Source organism: Garra rufa, chromosome 1 (genome assembly GCF_049309525.1).
Source record: "Garra rufa chromosome 1, GarRuf1.0, whole genome shotgun sequence".
Taxonomy (NCBI): Eukaryota; Metazoa; Chordata; class Actinopteri; order Cypriniformes; family Cyprinidae; genus Garra; species Garra rufa.
Window position 1 is genome coordinate 36,394,542 of NC_133361.1, and position 23,468 is coordinate 36,418,009.

General features: G+C 37.8%; 1 protein-coding gene across 2 annotated transcripts in view; it reads right to left on the minus strand.

Annotated features, from left to right (window-relative positions):
• Positions 1-1,892: 1,892 nt before the first annotated feature.
• prkcbb (protein kinase C, beta b) overlaps positions 1,893-23,468 on the minus strand; it is a 202,621-nt gene continuing 181,045 nt past the window's right edge. Inside the window, exon 17 of one of the 2 annotated variants that reach the window (XM_073839551.1) lies at positions 1,893-3,930. In XM_073839551.1, coding sequence (XP_073695652.1) covers positions 3,772-3,930 — 159 coding nt within the window. In that variant the 3' untranslated portion in view covers positions 1,893-3,771. Of the gene's footprint in view, positions 3,931-17,751; positions 18,488-23,468 lie in introns of those variants that run through there. The other variant, XM_073839542.1, reaches the window with a different exon arrangement.

A 23,468-nucleotide genomic window follows, 5' to 3' on the forward strand; every position in this document is an offset into this window, starting at 1 on the left:
AGGAATTCCTTTAAAGTGTTTATTTTCTTTCCCAACAAATCTGTGTCTGGCAATGACAATTACAAAAAACGAGCATGGCTTGTAGCGCTTAAGTTAAAATACAGTGTGTGAAATAATATGTGTGCTCTTAAATCCTGCGCACTTCGTGACGATCTGGAGCTGTATATATAAATGGGGCATGGGTATATATATGGGGCAGCCGTGGCCTAATGGTTAGAGAGTTGGACTTGTAATCCAAAGGTTGCAGGTTCGATTCTCAGGTCCGGCAGGGATTGTAGGTGGGGGGAGTGAATGTACAGCACTCTCTCCACCCTCAATACCACGGCTGAGGTGAGTCCCTTGAGCAAGGCACCGATCCCCCAACTGCTCCCCGGGCGCCGCAGCAATGGCTGCCCACTGCTCCGGGTGTGTGTTCACTTGGATGGGTTAAATGCAGAGCACAAATTCCTAGTATGGGTCACCATACTTGGCCTCACCTCACTTCCTTTCCTTCCTTTCCTTTCCTAAAGGGTTTGCACTTGCGTCACGATTTGGTCAGTTACCCGGATGTGCGGCTATACTGGCGATACTTGGATGTAAACAACAGCATGGATTGCACGTCAATCTACTACTGAATACGTTGTTCTGCTAATTTATTCTGTAACTTAAGTAAACTAACTAAAGTTAATAGGTGGTAAAGATACATACACGTAGTATTATTTAAGATATTAGCCTAATATTTCACCTACCTGATCGGAAATGATAATAACAAACACAAATGTTGTCAAGATCCTTGCCTTGGAAATCCTGGTTCAGTTTGGCCAGCCACAAACGCCTTCTTTCCTCAGTCTTTTGCACTCTTCTCCTTGATTTGTAATAACTTTTGGCAGTCCAAAACATGACAATGACCATTTTCAGCAGCAATAATAAGCAAAATATTTGAGTTTCGTTCAGTTCAGTGGCACTGTTTACATTCAGTACATCCAATATGGCCAGTTGATGACGCGTTGTGAAAACATCTAACCTCGCACATGTGATCTTAAAGGTTGTATCAGCGATTTCTAGCCTAAAACATAAAGTGTCAATTTCAGCTGACCTTTCTTCACGATCTGCTCGCTGCCTGCCCCATAAATTGTCTGTGAAAAAAACGCGTCTCTCTGGTCAGTCTAGAGTCCGAGATATGCCAAAAAAACAATCGGCGCTACCAACCTTTCCACAGATAAACAAACAGTGTTCCAACCAATCAGCGTCAGGGGTTTGGTGTTGTGGACTTTCCTACTGGTGCAGGGATGTGAGGGAGGCGGAGCGAAAGTCCACAACACCAAACCCCTGACGCTGATTGGTTGGAACACTGTTTATCTGTGGAAAGGTTGGTAGTGCAGATTGTTTTTTTGGCATATCTCGGACTCTAGGCTGACCACAGAGACGCGTTTTTTTCACAGACAATTTATGGGGCAGGCAGCGAGCGGATCGTGAAGAAAGCTCAGCTGAATTTGACACTTTATGTTTCAGGCTAGAAATCGCTGATACAACCTTTAAGTCAGGTTACTGCAAAAAGACGGTCATTGCAACACTGTAAAGTAATTAAACTATGGCTACTTAAACTATATGCTTTTTCATAGGTTACGTTATATAATCGGCTCAGAATATACGTTAATTTGACTAGAAACACCAGAGACCAGAAATGTAAAGTATCGTTTCAGTCAGGTGAGACTTCCGCGTTCAGGAAAAAGGTGGATAATAGAATAAACACTTAATGTTATGTGCCATTTATTTTAAACATTAGGAAATTCTTAACAAAACACGAAAAAACTGGCTCTTACATTGTCACCGTTTTAAAGCCAATCACTCACCAGACCACTCTGGTCAACACACGCGCGTCATTCACACAGGAAGCAGCAACAAAACACAGGTTTACATTGAATATCTGTATTATAAATAGAACATATTACATATTCTCTCATAAGTACATCAATAAGTTATAACTTTAATGGTTTACCTAGCGTCTCATCCAGTATCTATGTGTTTGTGGCTTCCGAGACCTCGCATCCTTTATCCCTGGAGCTGACCTCGAAGTCATAAACTGTTCGGTTGGCAATTAAGCAGACACTCTGTGCCGTTAAGCTCGCGAAATTCTCTCTCTAAATCACCTCGCGCTCACCCCACGCTCCACCGTGTCAACTGATATATGCCTTTTATTTCTCTTTTTGATAATTGTCCGATCGATACGCGGCAGCTTAACTTTCTGCGGAGCGAACGGGTCTCGGGCAGCATTATGGGATAGCACTACCGGGCAGCCACACGGTGAGTATAAAATGAAGGCTAGTGACACTAAGCCCAATCAAAACACTGCGACTATTCACCTCACAGAGACAGCACCGCTACACACACAGCACTAGAGAGGTTAGGATCTGTACAAGAGTAGGCAGAACAGATCAATCCAGCTCCGCTTATTCAGGAGAGAGAAGGCTATCGATTTATGTGTATCTAATCTCAAAGTCGTTTTCATTAGAGGTTTCACCGGGGATCTCTGAGACACATGAATATGTTTACATACGTAAAAAAACAAACAACCAAGATGATGCAGGGAACAAATTACAAGCCAGTAATGTGTAGTGATAATAAATCTGAACATGCAAAACCTTATGTCTTTATCTGTTAAACGAATGAGAAGGTAGCTAAGAAATACATTTTTTTTCTTCAGAAAGTGCTTAGTTACATTATTTACACAAAGCCTATGAGTCATCAGTGGACAAATCACACTCAAATCACATTGCTATATACGACTGATCTAGACCAAGCTAGCGTTCAGAAATGCAAGTATGATTTTTCAGTGATTGAAAACCAGAGTGTTTCGTCTGAATGATAGATACATAGTATTATGCCTAGAGGATAAACAAACTATTGCAATCATGCAAATTAAGTCCCTTGGAAAATGGCACATTGTGTTTTCATACAAGGTGCATAGATACACAGTTATGTACTATTTGAATTCTGTATTGCAAGACGGCGTCGACTGCGTTTGATCTATCCGGCTGTTTCTAATCCTCATCCTCAAGGATACTGAAATATGAACTAGTAGCTTTGCAAATCTCCGCTCTCCCCAAACCCAGTGATATGAATCCTTCCTGAAATACAGCGTTATGAATGATAATGACATTTTCACTTTGCAACCATCTTGACATTTTTTTCTTTCTTGTTCCCTCTCCCTGAATGTCACAATAGTGAGGACTCTTCTGCCAGGGATTCAGCACTTCGCACAGGCTGCATGGGAGTGCCGGCTCAAGTCATGTGTGGGAGGTAATAATATTTTGGTATAATGGGTTTAAGCCAGTGAATTAAACATTAGCTCAGCTCAAATAGAGACCAAACAGGGGGAAAAATAATGAACTGCAAATAAATAATTGAAGGCGGCATTGTTGTTTTTCAAATTGCTCACTCGGGGTTAGTCGCGTTTGTTCCTCATTTGTTGCATAGGCCACGTTTACCGTCATATAAACGCCAAACACTGACTGCAATCTTGCAGTGCTGGGGGGTTTATCGGCTCTCCTGAAAGTGTGAAAGCCAGGAAGAGGGAAAAGTTTGACTTGTGGTGCGACAGATTGGTTGAATTCTGGTCTCTTGGAAACATGTCCGAATACCTCGCAGCTATATACTGAGGTGGTCCACCTGAGCCCTTTGGTAAAATCCTGTTACAGTAATATGAGTGAGCTTTCACGACCCTGAGCATACATGTCACACACATACAGGCAGAGAGATGCACGGCCAGCAGTCTCTAGTACGCTTACTCGATTAACCCTGAGCGGGATTGACATACTCCGGGTTGGTGTAGGAGAACCCCAGGAACTCATCCTGGTCCAGATTCATGATAAACAGCTTGTCGGTGGGCGTGAGATCGATGGCCATTTTAGTAAACTCCCGGTCAAAGTTGCAGGTATCTCGGCTGTTTCGCTGGAAAAAAAAGAAAGACAACAGGTGTTAGCTGCATTTAGAAAAATATATATAGCGTTAAAGGGTTAGTTTACCCCGAAATGAAAATTCTGTCATTAATTACTCACCCTGATGTTGTTCCAAACCCGTAAGACCGTTGTTCATGATCAGAACACAAATTAAGATATTTTTGATAAAATCCGCAGCTTTCTGACCCTGCATAGACAGCAAAGCAATTGACATGTTCAAGGCCAAGAAAGATAGTAAGAACATCATTAAAATAGTCCATGTGACATCAGTGGTTCAACCGTAATTTAATGATGAACAAAAATAACAACTTTACTCAACAATTCATTTTCTTCTGTGTCAGTCTTTGATGCATGTTTACGAGTCCCACAATAATGTTTGTAGAACATCCATCTCTCTTAGTTCATTATCTGTTTATTCTGTAGTAAGGACATCGATTAAATCGTCCTTTTGAGATCAGTGGTTTAACCATAATGTTATGAAACTACGAGAATACTTTTTTTTGTACAAAAACAAAAATAACAACTTTACTCGACAATTCATTTTCTTCTGTGTCAGTTTTTGATGCATGTTTCCCAACAGTTCATTATCTGTTTATTCTGGTAAAAATAAGCATGGCTGGGCCAAAAAAAATAAAATAAAATCGCAAGTCATCCTCTCTGTCTTCAGACATGTTTATGAAGAGTTATGTACAGTGTGCGTCTTCTTCTGCTTGTAAACAAGGTGCAGCGCATTCGGGTTCAATGACAGATACTCTCGTGAATGTGCGGCGACTGACATGGAAGAGAAGAAATGGTTGAATAAAGTCATTTTTTTTGTTTACTTTGTGCACAAAAAAGTATTCTCGTAGTTTCATAACATTATGGTTAAACCACTGATTTTATCGATGTCCTTGCTACCTTTCTGGGCCTTGAACATGTCAGTTGTGTTGCTGTCTATGCAGGGTCAGAAAGCTCTCGGTTTTCATCCAAAAATATCTTAATTTGTGTTCTGAAGATAAACAAAGGTCTTATGGGTTGGAACGACATGAGGGTGAGTAATTAATGAAGAATTTTAATTTTTGGGTGAACTAACCCTCTTCAGATCTTGAAGGGATATTTCACCCAAAAATACCAATTCTGTCTTTATTCACTCGTTTGCATGTTGTCCCAAACCTGTTTGATTTAATTGTTTCTAGCGAAAAACAATAGAAGACAATTTTTATAATTTCAATGCAGCTTTTGCCATGTGGTCACATCTGTCAAACTCCAAAACCTCATAAAAGCACCATTATAAAGTACCACTCATATTGTCCAAGTCTAATCGGATATCAATAACATCAAACGTCATTGGTTTTTAGGTGCCTTGTAATGAAATAGCTAATGTTATAATGTCCAACTTCTACTGTAGACACTAGTGATGCGCGGGTCGGGGTTTTTTTCAACCCGCGGGTCCCGCTTTTATGAAATTATTTGGCCCGCCCCAACCCACTGTATCTATTTTTACAACCCGCCCCGCCCCGTACCCGCGACCATTAAATAGACATACTACTAGGCATTGTAATCTGTAATCCAAATGAAAACAGCCTTTATTTCAGGCCGAAAGTGCTTGGAAACATCGCCCTGTAAACTGGCGACAACATACGATTATGAATATGAACCATAAATCATGTCATATTAATAACAAGATAATCAGTGGTGTAATGTTAGTGGTGCCGGAAGAAAAGTGGGTATCATATAGACTGAAAAGTTTACAGGGGTTCGCTGGTTTAAGGAATTACTGATCGTAAAAATCTGCTTCTTTTTATTTGTAAGGTATTGTTTTCGTTATTATGTACTGTTTCGGGCGCAGGCGCATCAGGCTTAATCTTCAAATACATTTCAAAGCAAGCCGGCGCCACGGTCCTGACTGCATCATTACTGTCTTTATTGGGTGTTTTTAGCGAATATGTACATTTATTCACATATGACTGGATGTGGTTGACTGTCCTGATTTTGGCTAATGCAGCACACTACTGAATAATGCGCATCAGAGAAGATTTAAAAATAGGTATAACCGCCTGATAAAGTGGGTATACGCCGTATACCTGCGTATACCCTCCACTACACCACTAAACATTTTCAACATTTACAAAGCAGCGTTTGTATTCGTCTAGGCTAAACATTTTTTTTATTTCAAATGTGTATAGGTTTACAGCCTACGCTAAATAACCACTAAACTTTCGTTTTATTTAACAGACGGAAATGTTCATTTAGCGTTTTTACGTTCGCTGTGCAAAAAAAGAATGACATCCACTGTATGTACCGGGGTTTAATCTATTTCGCCTCGACTCCAGCACCAGGCCAGCAGAGCTGAATGTGCGCTCGCTTGAAGCGCTCATGGCTGGCAGCGGGAGCTGCTTAGAGCTTGCGTGTCGTGACGTGTTGATAACCTTATTAAAGAACTTAATAAAATATGAAAATAGATATTCCCAAATATAAAATGTAGGCTATAGGGAATTGCACGCAACATACATAGATTTTTTTTTTAATTTAGTTTTTAACGACCCGCCCCAACCCGCCCCAACCCGCCCCACAAATAAAGTGACAATTTCTTTACCCGCCCCAACCCAGTTATGAGACGACCCGCGCATCACTAGTACTGTAGACACCATAGAATTTGAGAACTGCAGTGGAGAGGAATGAATAGCAATGAAATGACTTGATATATAGCAAATTTAACAAAGCTGTTATTTGACTTCGAAATACTTGGATTATAACAAACACCTTTTTTGGAGCTTGACAGCACATGATCATTAAGAAATGTTAATGTTTATGCTGACCAAAAATACAGTATAAACTGTTACAATATTTCACAATATTATAATTTAAAATAACGCTTTTTAACATGTAATTTATTCTTGTGATGGCAAAGCTGAATTTTCAGCAGCCACTACTCCATTCACAGTGTGAATATAAATATTTATGAATATGTACATAAAAAACAACAGCATATGGCTTTAGATTAATATGTAGCGAGTAAACAGTAACAGAATGTTAATTTTCGGCTGAACTGTCCCTTAAAACTCCATAATTATCCACATTAAATAAGAAGCTGATGAAAAGTAGACTCTAGGCGAAAGCCCAGCTGTGTTAAAGGCTGAAGAGGAATTATGTGCCAAAGAAGAAGGGATTCCACTTCAGGAGAAGACGCTATAACACGCCAGCACTTAAAAAGACGCCGGGGCCACTGATGAGACTCATATCTCACTGACAGTCCCCATCCAGAGCTGCTGTGGGAGACGGCTCGCTGCATTGACACACTGTGCGCTACCGTTTTCTTTTATGAGATGCTAAAGCGTAGGCACTGCTGGCCTTTCTCTTTTACTCTATATGCCTCTGTCTCTGTCTCTCTCTGCGAGAGGAGTCTAAATGAAAGGGGCAGACGGTTTGTTAGGCCCACAGGCCTGTTCTTACTGGGAGAATTCCTCTCTGCTGCGCTACTGCTGCTGTGGCCTTGTGTGCCAGCGCGCCCGAGGGAAGAGCCAGCCTGGCTCAGAGGACACACACACACACATTCAAACACACTGAGTGGGAGGATGGCGAGGGAAAGAGACAGACTAAAAGAAGGAAAGAAAGGAGGTAAGGTGGGTCAGAGTAAGCTTAGAAAGGGATGGAGGGAATGTGACAGAAGGTGTGGAAGAAAGAGATGGAGGGGATGGAGAGAAAAAAAAACAGAGGGGAAAAGAGAAAGGACTGGGCCTTCTCTGGGGCTAGCCATTGTTAATGCACTGCTTGGCAATGTAAATCCACGAAGGCAAAGGAAACGCTAGCGTGGGGGGAGGGGTTGCGCTCAATATGCTAAGCATCAGTGGAGCAAGAAAGCTTCGGCGACGCAAATACTGCGTACCGATACACAAATGTACACACAGCGCTAAGCTATGTTGTCTTGTAGAAATGTGTTTGATATTGGGTAGTGGGGCTGTCATCTCAAACTATAGAGGAGAAAAAACATATTTCTGAATGAATGCCACTACATTGCTGTGTTCAATAACGTCAATATGGAAGCCTGTTTCTGCCTCAGAGTAAAATAAATAAATAAAAATACATAAAAAGTAAATGATTTTCTCATACAGTACTGGCAGCTTTATATTCCACAATTTTGTTCTCATTAATGCAACTTTGTATTACTTGTGATTTGTTCTCATTATTGTATCTTTACATCTGACCAATGTGGTAATTGTGCATTCATATCTCACAATTGTGACCATTTTTTTGTAATTGTGCATGCATTCATATCTCACAGTTGTGGCTGTTTCTCATGAAGTTTTTTCCTAACAATTTTGACTATTTCTTGTAACTGCAACTTCATATCTCACTACTTTAATTATTTCTTGTAAATTTTACATCATTTTAAGATCTCAAAGCTGTTAGTTTCCTATACTTGCGGCTTTATAGTTCACTAATTTGACTATAACACATTCATATTTTGCATTCCTATTTTAAAATTGTATTGACCTTTTGTCTCACAACTGTGACGTTCTCATAATTGTGCCGTCATATTACACAGTTGTGAACATTTCTTGTAATATCAACTTTTTTTTAATCGCACAATTGTGACTATTTCTTATAGTTGCAACTTGCTTCTAATTATTTTTACAATTTTCCCAGTGCTTTCAAATCTCACAATTGTGGCTCTTTCTCATGTGCCTTCATGTCACAGTTGTGAATACTTCTTGTAATATTGACTTTTTGTCTTCGAATTGTGACTATTTCTCATAATTGTGCCTTCATATTGCAGTTGTTAAAATTTCTTGTAATATCGAATTTTGTTTCACAATTGTGACTATTTCTCCTAATTGTGCCTTCATATCGCACAGTTGTGAATACTTCTTGTAACATCGACTTTTTGTCTCATAATTGTGCCTTTATATCAGTTGTGAATATTTCTTGTAATATCGACTTTTTGTCTCACAACTGTGACTATTTCTCATAATTGTCCCTTTATATCACACTTTTTGTCTCATAATTGTGCCTTTATATCACAGTTGTGAATATTTCTTGTAATATTGACTTTTTGTCTCATAATTTTGCATTTTTATCGCAGTTGTGAATATTTTTTGTAATACTGACTTTTTGTCTCATAATTTTGCATTTTTATCGCAGTTGTGAATATTTTTTGTAATACTGACTTTTTGTCTCAAAATTTTGCATTTTTATCACAGTTGTGAATATTTCTGTTAATATCAATGTTTTGTCTCACAATTGTGAGTATTTCTCATAATTGTGCCTTCATATCACACAGTTGTGAATATCTTGTAATGTTGACTTTTTGTCCTACAGTTGTGACCATTTCTCATAACTGTGATTTATATCGTACAGTTGTGAATATTTCTTGTAATATTGACTTTTTATAATTGTGCCTTTATATCACAGTTATGAATATTTGTAATATCTACTTTTTGTCTCGCAACTGTGACCATTTCTCATAATTGTACCTTTAAATCCAACAGCTGTGAATCTATTTCTTGAAATATCAACTTTTTATCACACAATTGTGATTCATAATTGGGCCTTCATATCGCAGTTGTGAATATTTCTTGTAATATTGACTTTTTGTCTCACAATTGACTAGTTCTCATAATTGTGCCTTTACATCACACTTTTTGTCTCATAATTGTGCCTTTTAAATCACATTTGTGAATATTTTTATTGCACAATTGTGACTATTTCTTAAAACTGTGCCTTTACAGTATATCGCACAGTTGTGAATATGTCTTGTAATGCTGACTTTTTGTCTCACAATTTGTCTCACAATAATTCTCATTATTGTGCCTTTATATCGCACAGTTGTGAATATTTTTTGTAATTGACTTTTTGTCTCATAATTGTGCCTTTACATCGCACAGTTGTGAATATTTGTAATATCTACTATTTGTCTAACAACTGTGACTATTTCTCATTGTGCCTTCATATCACACAGTTGCGAAAATATTTGAAATAACTTCAATTTCATAACTTGAAATAACTTTCACACAATTGTGACTCATAATTGTGCCTTTATATCGCAGTTGTAAATATTTATTTTAATATCGATGTTTTGTCTCACAATTGTGAATATTTCTCATAATCGTGCCTTTATATCACAGTGGTGAAAATTTCTTGTAATATTGACTTTTTGTCTCACAATTGACTATTACTCATAATTGTGCCTTAATATCGCACAGTTGTGAATATTTCTTGTAATACTGACTTTTTGTCTCATAATTGACTATTACTCGTAATCGTGCCTTTATATCACAGTGGTGAAAATTTCTTGTAATATTGACTTTTTGTCTCACAATTGACTATTACTCGTAATTGTGCCTTAATATCGCACAGTTGTGAATATTTCTTGTAATACTGACTTTTTGTCTCACAATTGACTATTACTCGTAATTGTGCCTTAATATCGCACAGTTGTGAATATTTCTTGTAATACTGACTTTTTGTCTCACAATTGACTATTACTCGTAATTGTGCCTTAATATCGCAGTTGTGAAAATTTCTTGTAATACTGACTTTTTGTCTCACAATTGACTATTACTCGTAATTGTGCCTTAATATCGCAGTTGTGAAAATTTCTTGTAATATTGACTTTTTGTCTCACAATTGACTATTACTCGTAATTGTGCCTTAATATCGCACAGTTGTGAATATTTCTTGTAATACTGACTTTTTGTCTCACAATTGACTATTACTCGTAATTGTGCCTTAATATCGCACAGTTGTGAATATTTCTTGTAATACTGACTTTTTGTCTCACAATTGTGACTATTTCTTATAGTTGCAAGCAACTTACATCTCACTATTTTGACATTTTACAGCGACTTAATATCACAAAAATGTGACTATTTCTCATAATTTTAACTTTATATCTCACAACTTTAGTTACTGGTAATTGCAACATTATAATTAACTACTGCGACTTTACTTCTAATAATTTCAAGCCCAGTAGTATAATTGAGCCCAATAGTATAACACATATAACTAAAGTTTTTTTTTTTTTTGATTGCTTCTACTGACATCATGACATTTTCTACTACAACTATTATTATTATTATTATTATTATTTATGTATTTTTTTTCCTCTGAGGCAGAAGTAGGAATCCATAAGTCAACATGACCCTTCTTAATTGGTGTATGTTTCTGGTCATATTGCAAACAATTCATCAGTCTAAGTTATTCTGAACAAAATTTTTTTTGTCTTATAATCTTTAATCAAAATGCAATAACTTGCTCTTATTCTGCAATTACATTCCCTTTTTTGCCAATGCTGCAGGCTATTCCACAATCTTTTCTTGTTGAATATCTTGTGTTACTTGAAAATATGTCACGTTCTGGAAGTAAAATTGCTTGTAAATGGCAGTTCACACTGACTTTTAGACATCAAGAGAAGCACAGAGAATAATCATGGTGGCCCAATATATATACAAGTGCTAACCTTTCTCACAAATTAATCACAGTCTGTTGGATGTCTGCTTGGATAATAAGGCCAAAAATGAAGCATGTCTTGGAAAAACAATGCAATTCAGTTAAGTTATTATTTTCACCTAAATAATTCAGCTTTCTGGTCAATGGTGGGCCTGAGGGAATTGTGGGAAGTGCATAATGTTTTACGCAGCATAATGCTCGGTATTAAAGCAAACCTTCAGTACATTTTGAAGACAACAAACCAACAACAACATGGCAGTATGATCTCTGTGTTTTCATGGCAATGAACACAGCACCTTAAAATGACAAAAAACAGAAACAAGTCGCTTTCAGGTGAGCAAGACAGAGAGAAGGATGAGAGTGCCGTCAAAGCACAGCGAAAAGGATTTACAAACAACCAGGATCACAGAAGCAGAGAAGACATATGACTTCAAATATTGGTATGCAGATCACATCAAACAAGAGAAAACATAGGGGAGAGAAATGGTCCAGAAGAACGTTTGAGATCTCCTGGCACCAAGCACACGGATAAAAACAGTTCCAAACAGGAAGAATACAGTAGACAGGAGGAAGATATATGATCAACAACAGAAGCACATTTCCTACCTTATGTCCATTTGCTGGTTCAAGCACACCACAGCACATCGAAGCACAAAAGCCACAACTCCAGAACGATGGCCACTAGATTACCTGGGCTCTCAAGAGCCAAACAATTCAGAGAAAAATGGCACTGGCACTGGGCATTGGCATGGAAACCTCAGGACTGTAGGTCAACACAGGAGTGATTCTGAATGACTAGTTTTAATTGTAGTAATCATCCAGCTAATGAGCCTATAAATCTGTGACACAATATAAGATACAGTGGGGTTTAAAATGTAAAATTTAATTTGTGACCCTGGACCACAAAACCAGTCATAAGGGTCAATTTTGAAATGTATACATCATCTAAAAGCTGAATAAATGGGCTTTCCATTGATGTATGGTTTGACAATATTTGGTTGAGATACAACTATTTGAAATCTGAGGGTGCAAAAAAAAAATTAAGAAAATCGCCTTTAAAGTTGTCCAAATGAAGTTCTTAGCAATGCATATTACTAATCAAAAATTACGTTTTGATATATTTACGGTAGGAAATTGACAAAGTATCTTCATGGAACATAATCTTTACTTAATATCCTAATGATTTTTGGCATAAAAGAAAATGTATGGGGTAATTTTGACCCATACAATGTATTGTCTATTGCTACAAATATACCAGTGCTACCTATGGCTGGTTTTGTGGCCCAGGGTCACATTTAACTCTGGAAATAAACAAAAAGTTTCTGAATTTTATAAATAAATAAATATATGAATAAATAACATTACAATTTAAAAAAAATCTAATTATAATAAAATAGAAGAATATTTAAATTCAAAGTTCAAATCAAGAAATAACATTTTCAGAATTGATAAAAAAATGATAAAAAATTAGTTACAATAAAATATGCATTATTAATGTAACAAAGATATAATAAAATGTATATACACTATTAAATGCCATAAGAAAGCAAACTAAAAGGTCACTAATAAATTATGTAAACTTAAATTTAAGAAATCTAAATTAAATATATATTTTTACTAATATCATAATCTTCAGAGCACTAAAAGATGACATTACAACGAGCATCACTTATAAATCCACATTTAGATGCCTAAATTGGCAATTGACCTTTGGAGGTATGTGGGCACAGGTGTAGCGCTGGGTACCAGGAACTGAAAAATGTTAACATCACAATGCATATAACAGATCAAAGAGCGTAAAAAGAACATCCACCAAAATATTTGTCATCCTGAAGCCGCACTAAATGATAAATGACACTAATTAGAGATGAATGATGGTCCAAAATAGTCTCAGTTGACAGGAATATCCATGCTAGCTTGCCATGCTGATGCAGGCCAGTGCCATTCTGTGTTGATTAGATACAGGTCTGTTTGACAAGATGAGATTAGCATGGGCACACTGAGCAGTTTACTTCCCATATGATGCACATGGACTTATAAGATAGTGGTGGATGACAGCGGAACAAGGCACATCGAGAATACCAGGATGAGACGTTTGTACCTCATCTGAATTTATCGCCCCTGGTTTCATACAGATATATAGCAGAGATAGGGTTCCAGATGCATGCTGTACCAAAAGCCCCGAAGGGAAAGATGATAATAAAAAAAGCTCCCGGGAAGGAGAGAAAAGACGAGAGACACTCCGCTTTAAATCCAAGGTGTTCATTTTGCCAGGCTTTAATTCCAATCGTGATTCTGTAATTTTGTGCGATACTAAGGCACAGAGCTTTCTATAAAGGAGCGGATTAGCGGCGAGCTGATGTCAGCGCAAGAAGAGAACAGCAGTATCAAACGCTGACCTGTTTTCAGCTGATAAGCCGCACACACTTCGTGCTAACCGACTTCGTGCTAATCATTTAATTTGAGACTGCGACATTCAGAATTAATTAACACTCTTGTGCGCAGCGCCAGACTCAACTGTGTACCGCATATATGTAAAAACAACAACTTTGAAAGATCTCCGAGACCCCCGTGCTGATTTTGACGGTGCTACTTACATAAGCAGGCCAACCACCACTCAAATGTGCACAATAAGCGTTAGCAGTATGTTTGATATGGCATATAAAGCGTCTCTCTAGTTTTCACCCACCCCTATGTATATTCTTCCCATATGTCATTGGCTGAATGGTGGTGGAACAGGATGAAATGTTCTCATGTTAAGTGGCAGGCATGAAATATGCAGAGCTTAGCGTGGGCACGTGCTGCACGCAGTCCAAGTTGGTTTCATACGGAGGAAATTGACAAGACTTCCTCTGCCAAGCGGTTCAGAAACACAAATAATGCTTTATGTGATCGAATAAAATGTTACATTAGGGTCTTAAGGCCCGTTCACAACAAGAACTATACGATACAATAACTATAAATATTAGTGTCCACACCAGTGAACGATAACCGTCTATTTTTGTTGCACTTACACGACTTCAACCAGCAGATGTCCTCATCACACGTTTCAAGTGCATCTAAACAGTGAATCGAGCGTAAACTATCTGATCTCTAATGTAGTCAATGTAGTAGAATAAATACAATACATACTCTTTTCTACTGCAACTTCAAAGGAGGCAAGATAATGTTGTGGCACTGAGGCAATTTTATGTTTTATGTGACTCTGTTTGCTTCTCTACAGTAGGCGCGTTTCCATTACAGATTTGGGCAAAACTTTGGCGATATTTTATAGATGTCGATTAAAAAGTATTGCAAAATGACGGCGTTTCCATTAACTGATGTTATGTGACTAAAACGTAATTTTTTCCTCTCGTGGCAACAGATTTTTGTGGATTTTGGCTATATTTAATCAAATGCGACCTAAATGCATTACCACATTACCACAAAAAACATTTCCATTGCTGTTTTGCTAAATATTCCTTTTTCGAATTGCCTGAAAAACCACCTCATTTTTGCACAACTGACGCGTTTCCATTAGGCGTATTTTCAATTCGCAATTTCATTTTGTGCAATTTAAGGGGTAATGGAAACGCAGTTAATGTCGCCTGGTATTTCAAATGCGCAAACCCTTTAAATTTGAATGAAGTCTGATTAGCTGTCAGTGTTTTAGCGTTCATCAGCTGTAAAAACAAATCGTTCTGAAGCCCAATGATATCGTTCCCCTTTATCGTTATAGTCCTGGTGTGAACTTGAAAAATTTGAAAGGATTTTTAGAACGTTATATATATTAGGGATGCACCGGTTGACCGGCCATAAATCGGTTTTCGTTTTTATCCCGGCCGTTTTTTTTCCGGAAGTGTGCACGCGGGGCGCGGCATTCGATTCATTCAGAAAGATAATTCATACACTTCATGAATCATTCATTCATTCACAAAGAGCCGCTTTTCTGTGCTCGCAGAAGTTGCGCGAGCGTACCTGTCCGCGCCCTGCACAAACGCGGACAGCGAACGTTTGTTCAGCTCAGCTTCTCACGTGATAGATGAAAAAAGAAACAGACTCAAATGTGACAAAGCTGAGATGCTTCTTTTTGTAAAAAACAAAACAAAACAAAAAACAAGTATCTACTTTTGAAAAGCCAAAAAAAAGTCTGTTCTGTTAAGAATGATTATTATTATTTTACATTAAAATGCCTGTTGGCTTACTGTTTTACTTTACTAAAAGCACGTTTTACTTATTAAACTGTATTTAATTTAATATTTTTTTATTTATTTAATTTCAGATGTCAGATGCTATTGTTTCAATAGCCAAAGCCAGTTTGGCCTGTTAAATACTACATAAACATGTTGTTTACTTGCATAACCTCTTGTTTTTGAAAAGAAAAAAAAAAATCGGAAATCGGTATCAGAATCGGCCAGCTTGCTTGTAAAAAATCGGTATCGGAATCGGCCATGAAAAATCATGATCGGTGCATCCCTAATATATATAGTTATCGTTGTCCTTCTTGGTGTAAACAGGCCCTTAGAATAGTACACTCTTAAAAATAAAGGTTCTTTATTGGCATCAATGGTTCTATGAAGAACCTTGAACCTTTCAAATGCAGAAAGGGTTCTTTAGATTTTTAAAAAGTACTTCAAAATGGTTTTATAGGAACTGTTCACCAAAAATAGTTCTTCTGTGGTATTACTGCAAAAACACCCTTTTGGAACCTTTATTTTTAAGAGTGTATACTTGAATTTCAAGGTTATATACAGTCAAAATTGCAGTGAGGGAAACAACGCAAAACCAAAGGCTATTGACGTTTCAGTTTTATTTAAATGCAAACTTGTGGTTTTTGTGGAAAATACTTTGGCACAAGAAAAGCATTGAGGATGTATAAAGCAAAGCACACAGAAAGGTCAAGACCAATCGCTAAAACACTAGTGCTAGTTCTCTGTAATTCATGCAGAAATTTTCTATTCACATTTTATGGTATAGAAAACACACAAAAAAAATCCCTTTTTATTGTTTATTTTTATCTACAATACTGACCACATATATTTCATAACATTTAAGAACATTTGACACATATTATTTGCTTATATTATTTTAAGACACTTAAAAAAACTGCTCGCTATAGTTTTTGGCAGAAATGACAATGCACAACATTTTGTTTTTAACCAAAAGTGTCCTATCCCGCAATTTCTTACAACATATCTGGAAACCTTCTCATGTGAGAAGCCGTTTTAGAGAGGTTATCCCTTCCCTGAAATCCCATGATGAAGATATGATATGAAGCCCCAGTGGTTTCCAATAAAAGCCACTGGCCGCTAGTCAGCACGGATAAGCGCTCAGGGAACTCTGATGTCTGAGAGGATCTGACCCGTTTCTGCGGATGTGTGGCTCTTGTGGCCTTTCCAGTTCCATTTAGTGATACGGTATCTGTTCCACAGGGACTTTGCTGCTGACATGAACAGTGCTCGCGTTTCTAGATCAACTGTCGTATCGGAGTCGTCAGCGTGCTGAATTAGGACACCGTATTAAAGCACTGACCAGCCCGTGTTGGACCCATTAACACAACAACGGATAGCGTCACCGCACCCCTATTGTCGCTTATGAGCAATGTTTACACGCTTGAAATGTTTTATTTCCAAAGCTACACCGTCTAATTGTGCTGCAAATTATTTGTCAGCTTTATATCCTGTGGTTCTCTTCGCCTTGGATGCTCGTGTTCCACACAAACGCTGCGGTATTCTTTCAGGGTTTTCACGTACCAACATAATGCGGCGGGTCTCTATTGACAAGCTTCGAGATGGAATCATTCAAGCGAAGTGAAGCTGTATCAATGCGTCCCAACTAGACTAATTTGCTCATTCACAAGCTCTTGAATGAAATCCAGGGTATAATTTTAAGATATTACCCATGGGTGACTACTCATCTCTTTTTCATCGTAAACCCCAATGATGGTTCTTGGAGATCCTTGATCGTACATGTGGGGTCAGAAATATATGGCCGACAGGCTTTTAAAGGTTATTGGCTACAGCGCTAGCTCGTTTCTGATATTAGCACTTGTTCTCTCGTCCTGTCTCAATCTGTAATCATCTCAAGCAGGAGGTAGTTGATATTTAATGTGCCTGTCAAATACCTCTCGATAAAATCCGGCTGACCTTTAAGCAGAAGTCAAGTGTTAAACAAGGAAGAGCCACCGGGAACCATCACAGGAGTCATGCTTCCTGTATATGGGTGAGTGTTTGCTGATGGTGTGAGATGATCAGGCAAAAAAAGCAGATCACTACCACAATCAGGCACATCCATTAAGCTCTATTGGCCCATACATACACGTGAACAGGATACAGGCATCCTAAAAAAGTCAGATTTACTCATGCTTCCAAAAAAAAAAAGGAAAAAAAAAAAAACTTTGGTCAATTTCTGTTATCTACTTGTCTGTACAATGCAAGACTAGGGTTCACTATAGAGCTAACTAACGACAAGTTCGGGCGAAACAAAATCGTCATGCAAAAACCTTTTGAGTTTGCATTCGTTTTGAAACAGGCAGAATGGTTTGACTATAAAATCAGCTGAATATCACTGTCACAGGCTGGATAAGAAGAGCGAGGTTAGCCATTATGCATCTCGTATGCGATTCATGCACCTTTAGTGCAAATGGCTGATTCTGAACACCGACGGTGTCCGAAACACACACACATCTGAGGATAGTTTAGAAGAAAGCTATGCAATACACACCACATTCAGAAAAGCTGTGGAGTACAAATAGTATAAAGACAGCCTTTAGATTCGAACGTTCCTCCAGCATGGAAACACTCAATGGGATCTTCAGGCTAGTCTACGAATATCGAAATTTCCGCATGCATATGTATATAGATGGTTTAGTTTCAGTGCATGGCTGTTTATATACATACACAAGTGTATGATACATAAACGTTTGGAGGTTTGATGAAGAGGGGGTTTGATGAAGGGGTTGGGTTAGTTTTAGGAGGTCGCCCTTAACTCTGGGCTTCCATGGCAGGGTATTCAGGGTTTATGAAGGAAAAGCCCTCGAACTCGTCTTGGTCGAGGTTCATGATGACCTCTTGGTCTGGAGGGGTGAGAACCGGTGGATGGCGGGTGAAAAAGCGGTCAAAGTTCTCTGCATCCCGGCCACACTGCAGGAGGGAGAGAAGAACAAGAGAGGCATGTAATGGATGGGGGGTGATGAACATGGTCATAAAGACAAAAGTAGAACGGAAAAAAGAGAACAAATAAAAGTATGGGAATGGATGTGAATGTAAGGGATGTGACAGGTGTTGTAGATTACTGAACACCAGTTTGTGATATCTTGTTGAAATAGACCAGCATATTATAGCTTTAGGATTTACGCTTTTAAAAATAAAGGTTCCAAAAGGGGATTTTCATCAGAATTCTATAGAACTATTTGGAGTTCCCCAAAGATTCTTTCAGTGGACAGTTCTTAAAAGAACCATTTTTTTCTTAGTATGAAAAACTTTTTCAAATAATAATAACCTTTTGCGCAAAGAAAAGAGTCCATGTATGTTAAAGGTAATTTAAGGAATCATAAATGCCAATAAAGAACCTTTATTTTTAAGAGTATACCCAAAATTGGTAAGTCTGTCATTATTTACTCCATTTCATGTCATCCCAAAGATATATTTTTTTAAAATAGAACAAAAAAGCACCATTAATGAACCATACAAGTGGTCCATACAATTTAAAGGATTAGTTGACTCCTGAATTAAAATTTCCTCACTCCCATGTCTTTCAAGATGTTCATGTCTTTCTTCCTTCAGTCAAAAAGATATTAAGGTTTTTGAGGAAAACATTCCAGGATTTTTCTCTATATAGTGGACTACAATGGGATCGACGGGTTGAAGGTCCAAATTGTAGTTTCAATACAGCTTCAAAAGGCTTTACACGATCCCAGCCGAGGAAAAAGGGACTTATCTAGTGAAACGATTGGTCATTTTCTGAAAAAAAAGTAATTTATATACTTTTTAACCACAAATGCTTGTCTTGCACTAGCTCTGTGATGCACGTCTACGACTTGCATCTCATTTTCTTCCAAAAACTTCAAAATCGCTCTACAAGTACTGACCCAGTATTTACAAAGTGAACATACAAAAAAGATCAAACAGCCTTTACAAAAAAAGGTAAAACAGCGTTGTAGAGCGATTCTGAAGTTGAAGACGAAAACGAGATGGGAGTTTTTCGACATACCCTACCTGTACAGACCCGAATTACATAAAATAACCGGTCGTTTCACTAGGTCCCTTCTTCCTCGGCTGGGATCATTTATAGTCCTTTGAAGCTGCGCTTAAACTGCATTTTGGAAGTTCAAATTTGGGGGCACCATTATATTGAGAGAAATCCTGAAATGTTTTCCTCAAAAAACATAATTTCTTCACAATTAAAAAAAGAAAGAAAGACATGAACATCTTGGATGACAAGAGGGTGAGTACATTATCTGTACATTTTTGTGCTGGAAGTGAACTAATCCTTTAAGTGCTATATTAGAAGCCACTTGATCGCTGAAGAAACAGAACAAAATTTAACTCATCATTCACTGAAAATCTTGACTTCATTGAAAATACTTGAGAAGTAATGTTGTCTGATTCAGATCTTTTATTTATTTTCAAAGAAAATAGAGGACAGTATAAAACTGACAGGCTCACTGACTCAAAGATCAGTTTGAAGTGGTTCACTGGAGAAGAAGATTATCAGTGAATAATGACTTCAGTCTGTTCATCAAGCCATTACACTGCATTTGAAGCCATATGTAATATAGTGCACAAGTCGTATATTATTCATTTTATGGTGTTTTGCATACTTTTGCATTCTTATGCATTCTACAAAAAAAGTCAAAGTCTGGAACAACATGAACAAATGATAACAGAATTTTTTAGGTTAACAAATCTGGTCTATCTAATGAAGTACATTGACCAGCATTTTTCACTGGTCCACCAGCTGCACCAATATAAGAATTCACATTCAAATTGGTAAAAGCCTGAAGCTGGTCTTTCCATCATGGTACTGGGTGTAACTTGGAGAATATAAATTCATGGCGGCGCGTGTGAGACCTTTACACTCATACTGATACAGAAATATGTTATAGATGTCAATGGCGTGTTAGGGTGTCATTCGTGATGCTTTTGAAAGGAACAACAACAGTGAAAACAATAACAACAGCATTAATGCCACCACAAACACATATGCTTCAGTTCAAATGTCAGCTTTGAAATTCCAATGTTCTATTGCACTTCCAGTGACATTTAAATAGCTCGCTCACCATAATGGTAAGAAACAGGTAAGTCCACGCAAGCGAATCTGTAAATGAGAGTGAAATCCTTTGTACTGTTCACACATGCGGAAACCTTCATGGAGAGCATTGATCAGTGCCACTCCAGTACGACAAAAACTCACCTTTTACAGCCCGTCATGCAATATTCATGACCAGGACTCAGAAGCAAAGTCAAACCATCAGTATATTACAAACCTGGCCAGTTCTCTCGCTCTGGCCCATGATGAGGTTTCCCTGCATCATCTCCTTTGGCAAACATTAGTGTAGGAGCAGCCACAATGGAAGAGGAAATATCTGGCAAGTGGTAAAAATTAGAACGGAGACAGCTCACGATATGATGCATTTCACAATCCATGTGTTATTGTTCAACATATGCATTATTTTTATAACAACATATTGTGACTCCATATTTTGTGAGGTATTGTAATACTATGCAGTCATTAGTTAAGCATCAACGCCAGCATTGTAGATCAGATATGATGCGCATGGATCAAACATAATATATACAGACCAACAGCACAGGATAAAATCACAAGCTTCACAGGAGTTCATCATTTCCACCAATCAGAGTGAAGACCTTGCACAAGTCTATAAAGGGTTCTGCTTCTAATGAGCACAATGGGTGGGCAATCAACTTTGGATCTATTTGCTACAGCTCCTTCATAATAAAAGAAATTGACTTGCAAAAGACTTGTCACAATATACTATTTTTCCCATTTTTCCATGTTTTCAGTGTTGCATTACATTTAGTGAACTTAAAGGGATAGCTCAACCAAAAATAAAAAAACCCCCCATGATTTACTTACCCTCAAGCCATCCTAGGTGTATACTAGGTGTACTTTCATCTTTCAGACAAATACAATCAGAGATATATTAAAAAAATAGCCTGGTTCATCCAAGCTTTATAATGGCAATGAATGGCTGTTGGGATTCGGAGCCATGTGAAGTACTTTTTTTTTTAATCATAGATGGATGCACTATCGGGCTTCTATTGGACTATTAAATCCCAACAGCCATTCACTGCCATTACAAAGCTTGGAAGAGCCAGGATATTTTTTAAATATAACTCAGATTGTATTTATCTGAAAGAAGAAAGTCATATGCACCTAGGATGGTTTGAGGGTGAGTATATCATAGGGTAATTTTCATTTTTGGGTGAACTGTCTATTTAAAAAAAGACAAAATGGTGCCTATGAAACAGACAGTTGCACAGTTGATTAATTCCACAAGACGAGCATTTGAGGTTAAAAAGTAAATAACCGATCGTTTCGCTAGATAAGACCCTTCCTCCTCGGCTGGGATCATTTAGAGCATTTTGAAGTTGCATTTAAAGTGCATTTAAACTGCATTTCGGAAGTTCAAACTTCGGGGCGCCATCCATATCCATTATAAAGAGAGAAATCCTGAAATGTTTTCCTCAAAAAAACCCCCCACAATTTCTTTACGACTGAGGAAAGAAAGATATGAACATCTTGGATGACAAGGGGGTGAGTACATTATCTGTACATTGTTGTTATGAAAGTGAACTACTCCTTTAACTGGAAACACTTCAGAAATGTCGAAGTCATCTTCTGATTCGCTGAATTTGATCGTATTTCTGGGAGACGCGAGTGTCGCGTTTATTTTCGGTCCGCCGGGAAACAAAGCGCAGACTGATTTACTCAGCGTTTTGCTAAAAGGTACTTATGCAGACGCCATTGTTGTTATACACATATGCGACGTTCGCGAACAAATTACTGACTTACTGCTTGTTCTCCCTCTTCTTCGTTAACTTTTAATGCTGGTTATTTCAATGACTGATTTGTTGCACGCCCGTCTGTTGTTGTGGGGGCATTTCCACGCACCGAAACGTGACGCTGAACGAAACGAACTGTGATTGGCTGTTTGACATGTCAGTCAAACGGCCTTATGGGCGGGCCTTGGCCAATGAAAGCTGCCATGAATTCCAGACCTTCAGCCGTCAGTCTGAAGGTCTGGCTACGCGAGACTACTCCATGAGGCTTGGTTGACCAAAATTGCACTAGTCGCAAAAAAAAAATAAAAAAATCCACAGGAAGTGGTGAAGTCATGCAGTCCATGACAGACAGATTGTTACATGGCATACATAGTCTTTACATGGCAGCTCAATGTAATGTTAACCTAGAAAAATGTGCACTATTGAAGTGTTAGTGCCGAGTGTGGAAGCTAAATAGTAGCGCACTCACTGCATGACAGATTGAGGCACTGGTGCAATAACTTGCTTAAAATACTCTGTCATTTTTGGTCATACAGATAAAAGAAGTACATCTTTCAAATCTGTAAAGACTTTACGGTTATTTGTGTGCACCCAGAATAACAACGAAACGTTACGCTTTTGTAAAATAATAAACTCCGTAACTGTGTATAGGCTACTTGCCTTACAGACATGAAAAAATATATCTATAGAGAGTGCAATGTCTACTTTAATTTAAATGAACCAATTTAAATGGAAAACAAATATTCTCAGATTGTGTAATCTTTATGAAACATGCGAACAGGCACATCACTACTGTCGAGATCGCAGACTTCATGTCTAAAGCCGAAAAGAAAGAAAGTGCTTGTTTATCAATAAGCTATTCAAATGTAAATGCAGTCTCCTTGCTGTTTTTCCCAGACACTTTCATAATTATTATATCTGCCGGTGCACTGTGCTTATTAGGCTATGTAAGCAATTAAAGATTATCATTAATAAAAGTGCAACTAATAGTTGATTAATGCTTAAAATTAACGACTACTAGTTGACCAGATTTTTTTTTTTTTTTACAGACTCCAAGGTTTCAAGGGTAGTAAATACACACACATGCATTTATATA